The sequence below is a fragment of the Ceratotherium simum genome, chromosome 5 (genome assembly GCF_057802395.1).
Source record: "Ceratotherium simum simum isolate JZ-2026a chromosome 5, ASM5780239v1, whole genome shotgun sequence".
In the NCBI taxonomy this organism is placed as follows: domain Eukaryota; kingdom Metazoa; phylum Chordata; class Mammalia; order Perissodactyla; family Rhinocerotidae; genus Ceratotherium; species Ceratotherium simum.
The window spans coordinates 90764904-90778680 of NC_141904.1; the positions used below are offsets into that span (position 1 = coordinate 90764904).

The following is a 13777-nucleotide window of genomic DNA, read 5'->3' on the forward strand; positions in this document are numbered from 1 at the left end:
AGAAGTGGGTGCAAGTCCCCTGAGATGTAATTTGATCCCTCAGTGCCTCTCTCACTGCTTGGCAGAAGTCTGCTAGTTTGTTCTCTCGGAAACATGAAAATGGAGGGTCCCGAAAGCTTCAAAACATCAATGAAAGAAATAAAAGAAGACCCAAGTAAATGCAGAGGAACACTGAATTCAGGACTGTATTCAGACTCAATATAGTAAAGATGTTAACTGTGCCCAAAGTGATCTATGGATTTAATGCAATAACAGTCAAAATCTCAGCACCATGTTTTGTAGATATAGACAAATTGATTCTGAAATTTATATGGAAGAGCAAAGAAACTGGAAGACCTAACACAATTTTGAAAAAGAAGAATAAAGAACCCAGGGACAGACCTACACAAGTATGGCCAATTGATTTTTGTTGGAAGTCCAAAGGAAATTTCAATGAAAAAAAAACTTTTCCACAAATGGTGTTGGAATAATTAGTCATGCATATGCAAAAAAAAAAATGAACCTCAACCTAAACCTTTTACAAAAATTAACTCAAAACTGATCATAGATCTAAATGTAAAATGTAAAACTAGAAAAATATAGAAGAAAACAGGGGAAAAAAATCTTTGTGACCCGAGGTTAGGCAAAGAGTTCTTAGATGTGACACAAAACACAGTCTATAGAAGAAAAAAATATGTAATTTGGACTTCATCAAAATTAAAAACTTTTGCTCCTCAAAAGACATCATTAAGAGAATGAAAAGACAAACTACCAACTAGGAGAAAATATTTGCAAATAGTATGTCCAGCAGAAGACTTATATCCAGAATAGATTTTTCAAACTCTCAAAACTCAACAATAAAAAAACCAACAACCCAACTGAAAAGTGGGCAAAAACTTGAATAGACGCTTCACCAAAGGGGATAAAAAATGGGAAAGAAGCACATTAAGAGATGTTCAACATCTTCATGCATCTGGGAAATGCAAATTAAAACCATGATGAGGTAACACTGCATAATTATTAGAACGGCTAAAATTTAAAAAAAAATACTTACTATACCAAGTTTTGGAGAGAAAGGAGCAACTTGAACACTCATACACTGCTGGTGAGAATGAAAAATGATACAGCCACTCTGGAAAATGGTTTGGCAGTCTCTCACGACGTCAAACATACACACGCCATATAGCCCAGCAATCCCATTTGTGGGCATTTATGCTAAAGAACTGAGAACTTATGTTCACACAAGAACACATATGCAGATGTTTTTAGCAGCTCTATTCATAACTGCCAAAAACAGTTGGCATAGAAACAAGCTCAATGTCCTTCAATGGGTGAATGGATAGACAAACTGTGGTACATCCTTGCAATGGAAAAGGACTCAGCAAGAAAAAGGAATGAATTCTTGATAGACACAACAATTTGGATGAATCTCAAAGGCATATGCTAAGAGAAAGAGGTCATACATACTGTTACATGCTGAAACAGAGGTTAATAGTGTATGACGTTACAAAATACATAACTCCACTTATATGACATTATTCAAAAGTTAAAACTATACAGATGGAGAACACATCAGTGGTTCCCAGAGGGCGTAGGTGGAGGGATGATGTGGTTATAAAGGGCTAATACAAAAGAGTTTTTTGGGAAGATAGAACTGTTCTGTATCCTAATTGTGGTGGTGAGAACACTGATCTACACATGAATTAAAGTTTATAGAACTGGAAACCAAAAGAAAATAAGTTGATTTTACTATAGGACATTTTTACGTTTTTGCTTTTGTTTTTTGTTTTTTTTAAAAAAAAGAGGGTCTCTGGAATGGGGAAAGTTGAAGGTATTTGGCTCACACCCAAACCAGACGGATTAGGTGACCAAATGCTCACCAACAATTCAAGGCAGACCCTCAGTCCCTTTCCATCACTTGGCTATCAGGCCCTTAACCTCCAAGCAGGCAACTGGGAAAGATCTCTAGATACTGCCCTCGGGGTTTCCCCACCAATGACTCACCCAGACCACCCCATGATGAAGCTCAGAACTGACAAGCCCACTGCACATCCAGAGCTTGCCTTTTCGGTCTCTGCTCTTAACTATGAGCAACAAGCCGAGGGATCAACAGACACCTGAGGAGAACTTCTGACATGAAAGATAAAGAAGAAACAAACACAAAGGTCAACCTGAGGAAAGCACAGACTATGAAAACGGGCACAACGACCCACGAAGCAGGAGAGCTATGCTGTGTCAGGGGCCCCCAAGACCACCTTAAATCCAGTGATGCTCTAGGAGAACTCTCAGGACTTGGCATATGGTGGTACCCACAGCTATGCTTCATTACAGCAAGAGGAGGCCAAGCAAAATCAGCAAAGGGAAAAGGCACATGAGGCAAAGCCAGGAGGACACAGGCACGAGTGTCCAATGTCCTCTTCCCGTGGAGTCCCAGTACACGCTTCGTTCCTCCACAACATATTGTGATGACTCGGGGGACATGCTGTCTCCCAGGGAAGCTCATTAGAGACTCAGTGCCCAGAGTTTTTATTGGGGTCGGTCATGTAGGCACCCTCTGCCTAGTGTGTACCAAAATTCCAGACTCCCCAACAGAAAACAGGTGTTCAGCATAAACCACACTGTTTGCATAAACAGTTTAGGAACAGAGAGCCATTCTTATCAGGGAATGATGGGAACTCTCCTGAAATACAAGTTCCCAGATGCCAACCAAGGGCCGACTGTGCAAGCAGGCCTTTCTAGTAGCTGCAGGCCTGCTGTGTTAACTTTTCTGTGCATATGCTATAAAAAAGAACAACCAGGGAAGAAAAAGCAACAAAAGCAATTAGAGGAACAGTTCAGGAGAGGCAAAATCTAAGTAACAGGAACTTCAAAATAAGAGGAAAAGAGGAGGAAAGAGTGAGGGAAATAATTCAAGACAATTTTGCACAGCCAAAGGACATGAGCTTCTGAGGTTGAAAGGGCTCACGGAGTCCCCCTGCTCAGTGGATAAAGACACACCTAGAGACTTCCTGTTCCGAACTAAAATGAAATAGACAAACATTTTCCTATTTCTCCTGATAAGTACAGATCTTTAAAACCATGGACTTTATACATAAAACAAACACAAGAGGGCTCTGAAAGGTGGAGAGAAGAAAGCTAGGACTGTGGGATCTGAGGAACAACATGTGATGAGTTCTCTGGAGTTTCTACTTGCCCCATATATTCTGGACTAGGTGCTAGAGAAGACAGCAATCCAGAAACGCTAATGGGAGCATGCAGGAAAAATCCCAAGAAAAGTCTTCTCTCTCCAGCCAAAGGACCAAGAAAGGGGCAGCCTAGCAAGCCAGAAAACGTTTAGACAAGTAGCCACCCTACCCCAGCCCAAGCACCATAAAGAAAACCCAGCTCCAATCCAGTCCCATAAGCAAACGCCAAGTGAGCACCTGCACTCCCACCCTCGCCCAACTGTAACAAGTGCCCTTTGCTGTCCTCCTCACTTGGGTGGTACTGGAAAAGACCAAGTGGGGAGTCGGGACTTTCATCCTGCCCAGCAGTAACAAGGCAACAGAGGAGGCTGAGTGGGAAGCCAACATCTTTCACCACCATCCAGTGGTAATGAGGCCTCCCCACCACCATGGTGTCAGTGAAGGTCATGTGGGGAGCAGCAGCAAGGTCCCCCTCCCCCCAGAGTGCAGTGGCCATGCGGTGGCCAAGTGGGGAACCTGGACTTCCACCTCCACCTGGCAGGAATCAGATGGCATCCCCCTCCCTCCACTGGCAGGGTGTCAGAGGAGATCTGCTAAAACAGAAGGTTTAAACAAGATCCAGAGTCTCATAACTTAATAACCAATTGTGTCCAAGATACAATTTAAAAAATCACTTATCTCACCAAGAACCAGGAAAATTTCAACTTGAATGAGAACAGACAATCAACAAATGCCAACACCATGATGACACATCTTGGAATTGTCTGACAAGAATTTTAAAGCAATTATGAATACGCTTGAAACAAATGAAAAAATTAAAAGTCTCAGCAAAGAAAAAGAAGTAAAAAAGAACCAAATGGAATTTTAGAAGTGAAAAATACAATAACTGAAATTTAAAAACTCAATGGATGGGCTCAACAGCAGAATAGAAGGGATGGAGAAAAGAATCGGTGAACTTGAAGATAAATGAATAGAAATTATCCAATCTGAAGAACATAGAGAAAAATAGACTAAAAACAAGTGAATAGAACTTCAGGGACCTGTGGGACTATAACAAAAGAACTAACATTCATGTCATTGCAGTCCCAGAAGGAGAGAAGAAAGAGTGGTTTGAAAAGTATTCAAAGAAATAATGGCTGAATTTCCCCCAAATTTGGCAAAAGACATAAGACAACAGATTCAAAAAGCTGAGTGAACCCCACAGGATAAACTCAAAGAAATCTACACTAAGACACATCATAGTCAAACTTCAGAAAACCAGAGACAAAGAAAAAAATCTTGAAAGCTGCAATAGATAAATGCCTCCTTGCCTATAGGAAAAAAACAACTCAAATGACATTGGATTTCTCATCAAAATCCATATAAGCCAAAAGGAAGTGACATAACACTTTTCAAGTGCTGAAGAAAATAAGAACTGTCAACCCCAAATTCTAAATCAAGTGAAACTATCCTTTGGGAATGAAGGAGAAATAAAGACATCCTCAGACAAAGAAAAACTAAGAGAATTTGTCATCAGCAGATCTAGCCTAAAAGAATGACTAAAGGAAGTTCTTGAAACAGAAAGGCTATGATTAAAAAAAAGAAAGAAAAGGAAGGAAGGAAGGAAGGAAGGGAGGAAGGGAGGAAGGTGGAGGGAGGGAGGGAGGGAGGAAGGACAAAAGAATGAAAGAACTCTTGGCACCTCGGGAAGGAAGAACAATGGAAAGAGCAAAGGTATGGATAAGTACAATACACTTTCCTTCTCCTCTTGAATTTTCTAAATTACATTTGACAACTGAGGCAAAAAGTATACCATCATCTGATGTGGTTCTCAGCCTATGGAGAGGAAACATTTAAGATAATTATATTATAAATGAGGGAGGGTCAAAGGATTTAAAGGAAGATAAGGTTTCTAAACTTCATTGAAACTGGTAAAATGTCAACACCAGTAGACTGTGATAAGTTATGGATGCATAATGTAATTCCTAGAGTAACCACTAAAAATTTGTACAGAGATACATTCAAAAATACTATAGATAGATCAAAATAGAATTCTAAAAATTGTTCAAGTAACCCACAGGAAGGCAGGAAAAAGATAAGAGAGAAACAAAAAACAGACAGAAAACAAAAATTTTAATGGCAGACTTCAGCTCTAACATATCAATAATTACATTACATGTAAATGGCCTAAATACACCAACTAAAAGAACTGGTGAATAAAGAAACATGACTCAACTATATGCAAGGGCATTAAGCTGTGTGGGGGGAAAAAGCCAATTTCAAAATGTCACATACTGGATGTTTCCATTTATATAACTATATTAGTTTCCTAGGGCTGCCATAATAAATTACCACAAACTGAATGGCTCGGAACAAGAGAAATTTATTGTCTCACAGTTCTAGAGGCTAGAAGTGTGAAATCAAGGTGTCAGCAGGGCTGCGCTCCCTCCGCAGGTGCTAAGGAAGGATCTTTCCTTGCCTCTTCCAGCTTCTGGTAGCCCCAGACGCTTCTTGGCTTGTGACAACATAACTTCACTCCTCACATGGCATTCTCCCTTTGTCTCTTCTTTTTTTTTTTTTAATGGAATGTTATTGTAATGTCTTTATTTACATGTCATTTTATAGTTTTCAAAGCATATTCTTCTAATTCAAATACATATCAACAGCAGTAGGTGCTGGCAAAATGTATTTTATTTTTCCCATGCAGATACTATAGGGTCTTTAAAATTGAGACCTGCTGAAATTAGTATATTTTAAATGCTTCTGGAATTAGAATCTCTGTTCTGTCTTTTTTAAAATTTTAGAGTAGTCTAGTAGCCTGAAAATATATCTGGACTTTAATGTTTTTCAAATTTTTGGTCAATGGTTATTCCTGATTAGAATCATTTAGGAAATCAGTATAATAATGAAATAATTTTGGCCTAAATTTAGGAGCTAGGTATCATAAGTCAATTCTGACCCTTATATTGCCATTAAGTGGCTTTTAAAGTAGATTATTATCATCTTGCTTAGATTCTAATTGCTATGAAAAAATTTTTAAGAGTCATAAACGTAAATCACTTTATCATAGGGAATTGTTAATTCACCATTTTTGTTGTTGTTGTTTATTGCGGTAATATTGGTTTATAACATTGTAAGAATTTCAGGTGTACATCATTATACTTCTATTTCTGCATGAATTACATCATGTTTTCATGTTCACCACCCAAATACTAATTACGACCCATCACCACACACATGTGACTAATTATCCCTTTTGCCCCCCTCCCTCCCTTCTCCTCTGGTAACCACCAATCCAATCTGTCTCTATGTATTTGTTTGTGGTTGTTATTATCTACTACTTAATGAGTGAGATCATACGGTATTTGACCTTCTCCCTCTGACTTATTTCACTTTGCATAATACCCTCAATGTCCATCCACGTTGTCACAAATGGCTGGATTTCATCATTTCTTATGGCTGAGTAGTATTCCATGGTGTATATATACCACATCTTCTTTATCCATTCTTCCCTCGATGGGCACTTAGGTTGCTTACAAGTCTTGGTTATTGTAAATAATGCTGCAATGAACACAGGGGTGCGTGTATCTTTACGCATTGGTGTTTTCATGTTCCTTGGATAAATACCCAGCAATGGAATAGCTGGATTGTATGGTAGTTCTATCCTTAATTTTTTGAGGAATCTCTGTACTGTTTTCCATAGTGGCTGCACCAGTTTGCAATCCCACCAGCAGTGTATGAGAGTTCCTTTCTCTCCACATCTTCTCCAACACTTGTTGTTTCCTTTTGTCTCTTCATATAGTCTTCCCTCTCTGCATGCCTGTCTCTATGTCCAAATTTCCCTTTTTTTAAGGACACCAGTCCTATTAGCTTAGGGCCCATCCCAATGACCTCATATTAACTTGATTACCTCTGTAAAGACCCTATTTCCAAATAAGGTCACATTCTGAGGTACTAAGGGTTAGGAATTCAACATACCTTTTTGAGGGAACACAATTCAACCCATAACAATAACATTCTCAAACTGACAAAATTATAAAGATGGAAAACAAATTAGTGGTTAGGGATGGTGGGAGACAAGGAGGAGGCCGTGACCATAAAGGGGTAGCGTGAGAGAGGTCTTTGTGGTGAGGGAATAGTTCTGTGTCTTGAGTGCAATGACAGTTACATAAATCTACATGTGTGATAAAATGACACAGAAGTATACACACATGTTGGACCACCGTCTATCCTGATTTTGATATTGTGCTATACTTATATAAGGTAGAACCACCAGGGAAAACTGAGTGAAGGGTACATGGAACCTCTCTGTACTATTTTAGCAACTTCCTGTGAACCTATATTTCAAAATATAAGTCCCATAAATATGTATATGGATGTGCCCACACTAAGAAACATAATTAAGCAGTTTCAGAAGACAAAAAACAAGATTCCACAAGCTATGAGAGAAGTAAAAACACATACAAAGCACATACAAAATTTCAACGTGGAACATAAAAAGATGATGGAACGATGCCTTCAAAACTGTGAAGGAAAAAATTTTTAACCTAGAATTCTATACCCAGCCAAACCATTAATCAAGTGTACGGGTAGAATAAAGATGTTTTCAGACATAGGAGATCTCAAAACTAGTATCTCCCATCAACTTTTTCTCAAGAAGCTATAGGAGGATGTGCTCCAGCAAAACCAGGGAGCAAACAAAGCAAGAGGAAGACACAGAATCCAGGAGACAGGAGTCCCCCCGGGAGAGGGGAAGGGAATTCCCAGGATAAACAGCAGTGCTAAACCTGGTTGGTTCAAAATGAGTGAGCATCTCAGTGAGCACTGCTTCGGCAACATGGAAGCCTAGAGGCTCCTTCTGAAGGGAGGATCACTGCCTGCATTTGGAGAACACCTTGGTGTAGTGGAGAGACCTCACACTTGGTAGCTCCTAGTCCCAGGAACCAAATCTCTTTCACGTCTTGCTGTGAGATCCTAAATGGTGGAATGTGGATGATGATTATACTTCTCCCTAAGGGCCATTGGGGGCATTAGGGATGACACGCAACAGGCAACTGGCTGGGAAAAGGAGGTCTTCAATCAGTTCACCTGGCTCATTCTTACCTCTAGTTCATGGATGGGCAGAGGTTGTGACGGAAGGCAGGAGACACACTTGATCTTTATGGTCAGAGGGTTTAAGTCCCGCTTTTGCTCCTCAGTCATGAGAGGAACTTCTGTTTTCAAAGTCAAAAGACAGTCTAAGATGTTGGCAGACATCCCACTGCCACGACTCACAACAGTTTCACATCCTGGGGGAAAACACACACAGCATTAGACCTTGATGCGTGACAGCCCCAAGATGAGCACAGAGGGATCAGGCAACCTGTGAAGAGCCAATGAGAAAACTACACCTAAAAGAGGAAAACTTAAAAAAAAAAAAGAATTGGGAATTTCCTACAGGCAACCTGTGTTATACACCACTTTCTCAAACTGAGGTCCCATAGGTTCTCTAAGAGAATTTAATTTTTATGATTTAATCTTGATGCTCATCTTATAATACAAGCATTTCCTGAATCATCTATAGGATACAATAAGGAATACTCATGCTTGGGTGCCGCCCAGAAACAGTCTGATTTACTTGGTCCAGGGTATCGCCTCCACACGGGGATTTGTGAAAGCTCCCCAGGCAACTCTAGAACCACCATCCTAGACTTGTGCTGTCCAGTCCAGTAGCTACTGGCCAACGTGGCTAGTTAAATATAACTAATTAATTAAAATTAATTAAAATTTAAAATGCAGTTCCTTCACCACATTAGTCACACTTCAAATGCTCAGTAGCCGTGTGTAGCTATGAGCAGATAGAGAACATTTCCATCACTGCAGAGAGCTCTATTGGAGAATGCTGCTTCAGGCAATTATTTTAGAATAGAACGCATTCAAGAACAAATAATGCCAGTGTCTACGTTTGGTGCCCAGTGGTTCATTTTAACTGTCGTGGCCTAATGATAAAAACATAGATATTGACATAGAACATAACTGGTACATTTGAGCCAAATCAAGCATGGCACATCTCGTGCAAGGACGGTTGCAATAGTGTGACTAGAGAGAGGTGTAGGTGAATTGAGCCACTGCATGGCACACAGGCAGCTGTGAGAACACTTTTCTCATAAAAGGGGTCCATACATTTCACCAGGTGGAGACATAGTAGTGTAGGCAAAAAAAAAAAAAAAAAAGTAAAGCTCCAGATTTGGAAGCAGAAAGGCAGGCCTAGGTTCAAATCCCAGATCTCTGACTCTTAGTAGTCATGTGACCTACAAGTTAGAGGCTCTTTGAGGCTGTTTCCTCATGTGCAAAATGGGCACAGATACAACCTTTCTTAGGGTTAAGGGGATCAAGAGGGATTCTGTATGTGAAGGTGCTGGGAACACTGCTTAGCACATAGTATATGTTCAAAGAGATCAATTCTATGCCCTTCAAAATGCTTATAATTATATTTCCAGGGCACAAAAAAGCCCACACTTAGAAAGAGTACTCACTTGTGGGCCTGGTGTGTGCAGCTGTCTGCACGGCCATGAACGTGGGGCCGTGTGTGTCTCCTGGGGGCAGCCCTCACTACTCCCACATGATTCTCTTCTATAAAGCCAACTCATTAAGGCCATAACTAATTATGACTTGTGTTCTAGAATTTTGTAAGCCTTTTCATGTAAAATTTGCCCAGTTTAGAAGAAATCTTCAGTGCAAACACATACTCAAATCATCATTCAGGGAAACTTAGGGAAGTGTCAGCCATAATTCCAGGGCAGGCCTCTCAACCTCAGCACTATTGACATTTGGGGACAGATAATTCTTTGTTGTGGGGATCATTCTGTGCATTGTGGGACATTTAGCAGCATCCCACTAGGTGCCAACAGCGCCCCGCTCCCACTCATGACAACCAAAAACTCCTCCACATTCTGCCAAATGTTCCCTGGGGGCACGAGTGCCCGAGTTGAGAACCAGGGTTCCAGAGTAAGGGAAAAGGTGCGGGGAACTGACACCATGCAATGTATGCACCAGCTGCCAGACTTGAACGTGCCTTAGTGCCATTTAATGTTCAGAATGACCCTGTGTGGTTGCTATCATCTCTGCTCTACAGGTGGGGAAACAGAGGCCCAGAGATGTTAAGGAATCGTCCAGGGTCTCTTGGCTAATATGTGGTGGAACCAGCGTCCAAACATGTCCTGCCTGGCTAAGTTTGGCCCCTCTGTTATGCAATAAAAATAAGAGTTCATTCAAAACACAGAATCTTTCTAGAATCTTACTGGGTTACTAGCCAACCAATATTTACCACTAAGGTATTCAAAGCCGATGGCCTAATTTGAAATTGAAGATGATTACCAAAAGTAATCATGATAGTTTTGGAATAGATAATCTTACGCTATTATTTTATGGCAAAAACACACATAGAATTGGCCTGCTGAGCCAAGGCCATTCTCGGTTTATGACCGTAAGCCACGACATGGGTATAACGGAGGAGGTTTATCTTTCTGTTTTCCTTGCTGGAGCCCCAGTGTCTGCATCCAGCCCACCCTAATGTCCTGACAGAAGCAGCTGCCACCTCTGCACCAGCAACACTTCTGAGTCCTGCTGTGTGCAACGTTCCATGCTAAGCAGTTTACGTACATTTTCTCATGTCATCCTTCCTACAGCCCTCTGGAGTGGGAATTACCACCCCTGTTTTACAGATGAGGAAACTGAGACTCAGAGAAAGCAGGTAACTTGCTGCTAAGTGGCTGAGCCAGGATTCAAAGTCTGTTTGTCACCGGAACTCTTGCAGTAACTGTCACATTACCCGGCATGACAACACATGTTAAAGAGAGGGGAGGGCCAGACACCTCTCAGCTTCACCCTGCTGGAAATGGTCGTTCCAGGCAGGCCAAGACCGTCTGAGCTTCTCCCGCCCCTCACAGCAAAACTGAGGAGCAAAGCCCAGCAGGTCACCGGAGCTCACCCGCCTAGAGGAGCACTGGTTCCTCTCGGGATTCGAGGACCATGAAGCATGTACCAAGGACATCTGCTCCAAGCAGAAGCATGCGACTGCTGTGTGAGGGGCCCAGTCCTCCTGGAGCACAGCAGGAGAGTGGGCAAGAGTCTCTGAAAATTCACTTCTCTAGAAAAGACTCCAATAAGGCGGGAAAGCTAAGGCAGTCTGAAAGGCCCAACTGTAGGCGAAAGCCGATTTTCAAAAATCCATTTTAAAGTGCAAACTAAAAAGTTAATATATCAACATCAACCCAAGAGCTTGTGAGAATTACGCTTTTCCTGGCACCCGTGGAACTCGACACTGACTTTCTGGGGTTTTACCCTGCACATCTGCAAAACGCGGTTCCGTCTCAGAAAAGCTCGATGCCTAAGTTTCTGCAGATTGGCCAGTAGAGGGCGCACCTTCACCCCGATGGCCAAAAAACCCACAATGAAATAGGTATGAAATTATTTTCTCTAAAAAGAAAAAGAAGAGGGTTCAACCCTCATATTACCCTTTTTAAAGCAAAGTCACATAATGTTACCCAAAATATATTCTGACCTTTCCACCATCAAAACATGGATATAACAGGTACCTATTTACTATTTATCAAAACATAGAAAACCTAGTTTATAAATTGTGATAGATCTTACCAAGCAAAAGAATCAGACCCCTGTCCTGCCACTGAGCTATGTGACCTCAGGTAAGTTACCTGATTTCTCTAAGTTTTGATCCTTCACTGAAAAAAATGGTGACAATGATAACCACCCCCAACACCACCACCACATGTTCACTGGGAGGATCTGAGTTGGTCATGAGAAGTAAATGATGGAACACAGATACTGGTGCCCTTTGCTCATTTCCTTTGCTAGATGTTTTTGTAAAGATCTGTAGGAACGCGTTTATAAAAAGCAGCATCTTATTTAGCAAACAAAATTGTGACTTTTATTATTCTCACAGGTTTCCTTGGACTTTGGAATCAGATCTGGGTTCCAATCCTGGCTTGACACTTACTCGCTGTGTGATCTTGGACTACGCATTTAACCTCTCTGTGCCTCCATTTCCTCCTCTGTATAAGGTTCCTCCACTTTGCTGAGGTGGCTAGGAGCATGAAATGAGGTTGCCCAGAGCAGGGGCTCTGTGACTGTGAGCATCCTATTTATGGACATTATAGCCACATGTGACAAGACAACCAGAAACTGTTGGAACAGGTGTAGCTACCTGCGAGGAGCGGCGTCAGCACCAGTTGGATGGAGAAGGTGCATTGCTTCCCATGGCCTGCCAGCATGGGATCAGTTTCCTCTTCTGCTTGAGACTTGTTCCTTCCTTTCTGGCTTTTCTTTCTCCCCTCTGATTTTTCCTGTTTAACTGTGAAATCAAAGGAAGGAAATAAGCATGAAGAGGAGCTCGTATCTGCTGCCATATATGAATGCATACATGCTGTAGGGATTTGGGAAAGTTCTGGAAGCCCCTTGAAGGCAGAAGTTGTTCTTTATGCTGCTGACCCTTCCCAGCAACCAGAAGAGGTGTTTAAATGTGGACAGCAGACCAGTTGCCAGTCATCCTTCCAGTTGCAGGAAGAAAGTGAGGGGCGTCCTGACCTCCCAGCCGCTACTACCCGAGAACGTGGGCAGAGGGGGCTAAGGGTGCCATGATGACAACAGCACTACGACGTATCACAGTTCTCCTCTAAGTCGGCTCTTACCCACAGTGTAGGGTTGTGGTTTGGGCTTTGGAGTTGAACCACCAAAGTTCCAGAACCGGCTCTACCCTCCTAAAGTGTAACCCTGGGAAAGCACCTTAACCATTCTGAGCCTCAACTACCTCATCTGTCGAATGGGGGCAACAGCACTTGCCTTCTAGGGTGCTGAGAAGAGTAAATGAGCAAAGGTACATTAAATGCTCAGCTCGGTGCCAAGCTCAGATCAAGAAGAAAAAGGAGACAATAAGACATATAAATCTATGGTAATTAAAACCATGAGCTATTGGTTCCATGATTTAAAGACCAATGGGACAGACTAGAAAGCCCAGAAATAGATCCACACACATAAGGCGACTTATCGTAGATGCCAGAAGCGTCATTTCAAACCAGTGGGAAAAAATAGACTAGTCGATTAATTATATTCATTATCCATTTGGAGGCAAATGAAATTACTGGGCACCTCATGCCATATGCAAAATGAACTGCAGACTAAAGGTAGAAAACAAACACTTCAAAACCACGAGAAGAATACATAGCAGACTGTACTGCCATCCAGAGGAGGAAGGATTTCTTCAACATCACCAAAAGCACAAACTAGAAAGGAATAGTTAAATAATTGGTGCACAAAACCAGACACCACACATAAAGTGAAAGGACAAGTTACAGTCCCCAGTCTGTGAGGTTTACAAGGCAAGCAACTGACAATGCACAATTACCCAGAAGATGTAGAAAATAAAGCTCACAGATCAGTAAGAAAAGATTTAAAACCCAACAAAAAAATAAGCAAAGAAATAGAAACAGGCAAATCACATAAGAGTGTGATCAACTAAGCATATGAGATGCTCTCAACCCCTCTAGGAATCAGGAATTAGGGCCCCGACCGTGCCAAGCATGGGTGATGATGTGGAGAAACAGGAGTTCTCGGGACTGCTGTCCGGAGGGCAAACGGGT

General features: G+C 41.6%; 1 protein-coding gene across 2 annotated transcripts in view; it reads right to left on the reverse strand.

Annotated features, from left to right (window-relative positions):
- LOC101405480 (uncharacterized protein FLJ43738-like) overlaps positions 1-13777 on the reverse strand; it is a 103976-nt gene that overhangs the window by 78866 nt on the left and 11333 nt on the right. For both annotated transcript variants that reach the window (XM_087431605.1, XM_087431604.1), the window contains exons 7-8: positions 12346-12492; positions 8247-8431 (exon numbers count right to left, since the gene is read on the reverse strand). In XM_087431605.1, the coding sequence (XP_087287731.1) occupies positions 8247-8431; positions 12346-12492 (332 nt within the window). The remainder of the gene's footprint in view (positions 1-8246; positions 8432-12345; positions 12493-13777) is intronic.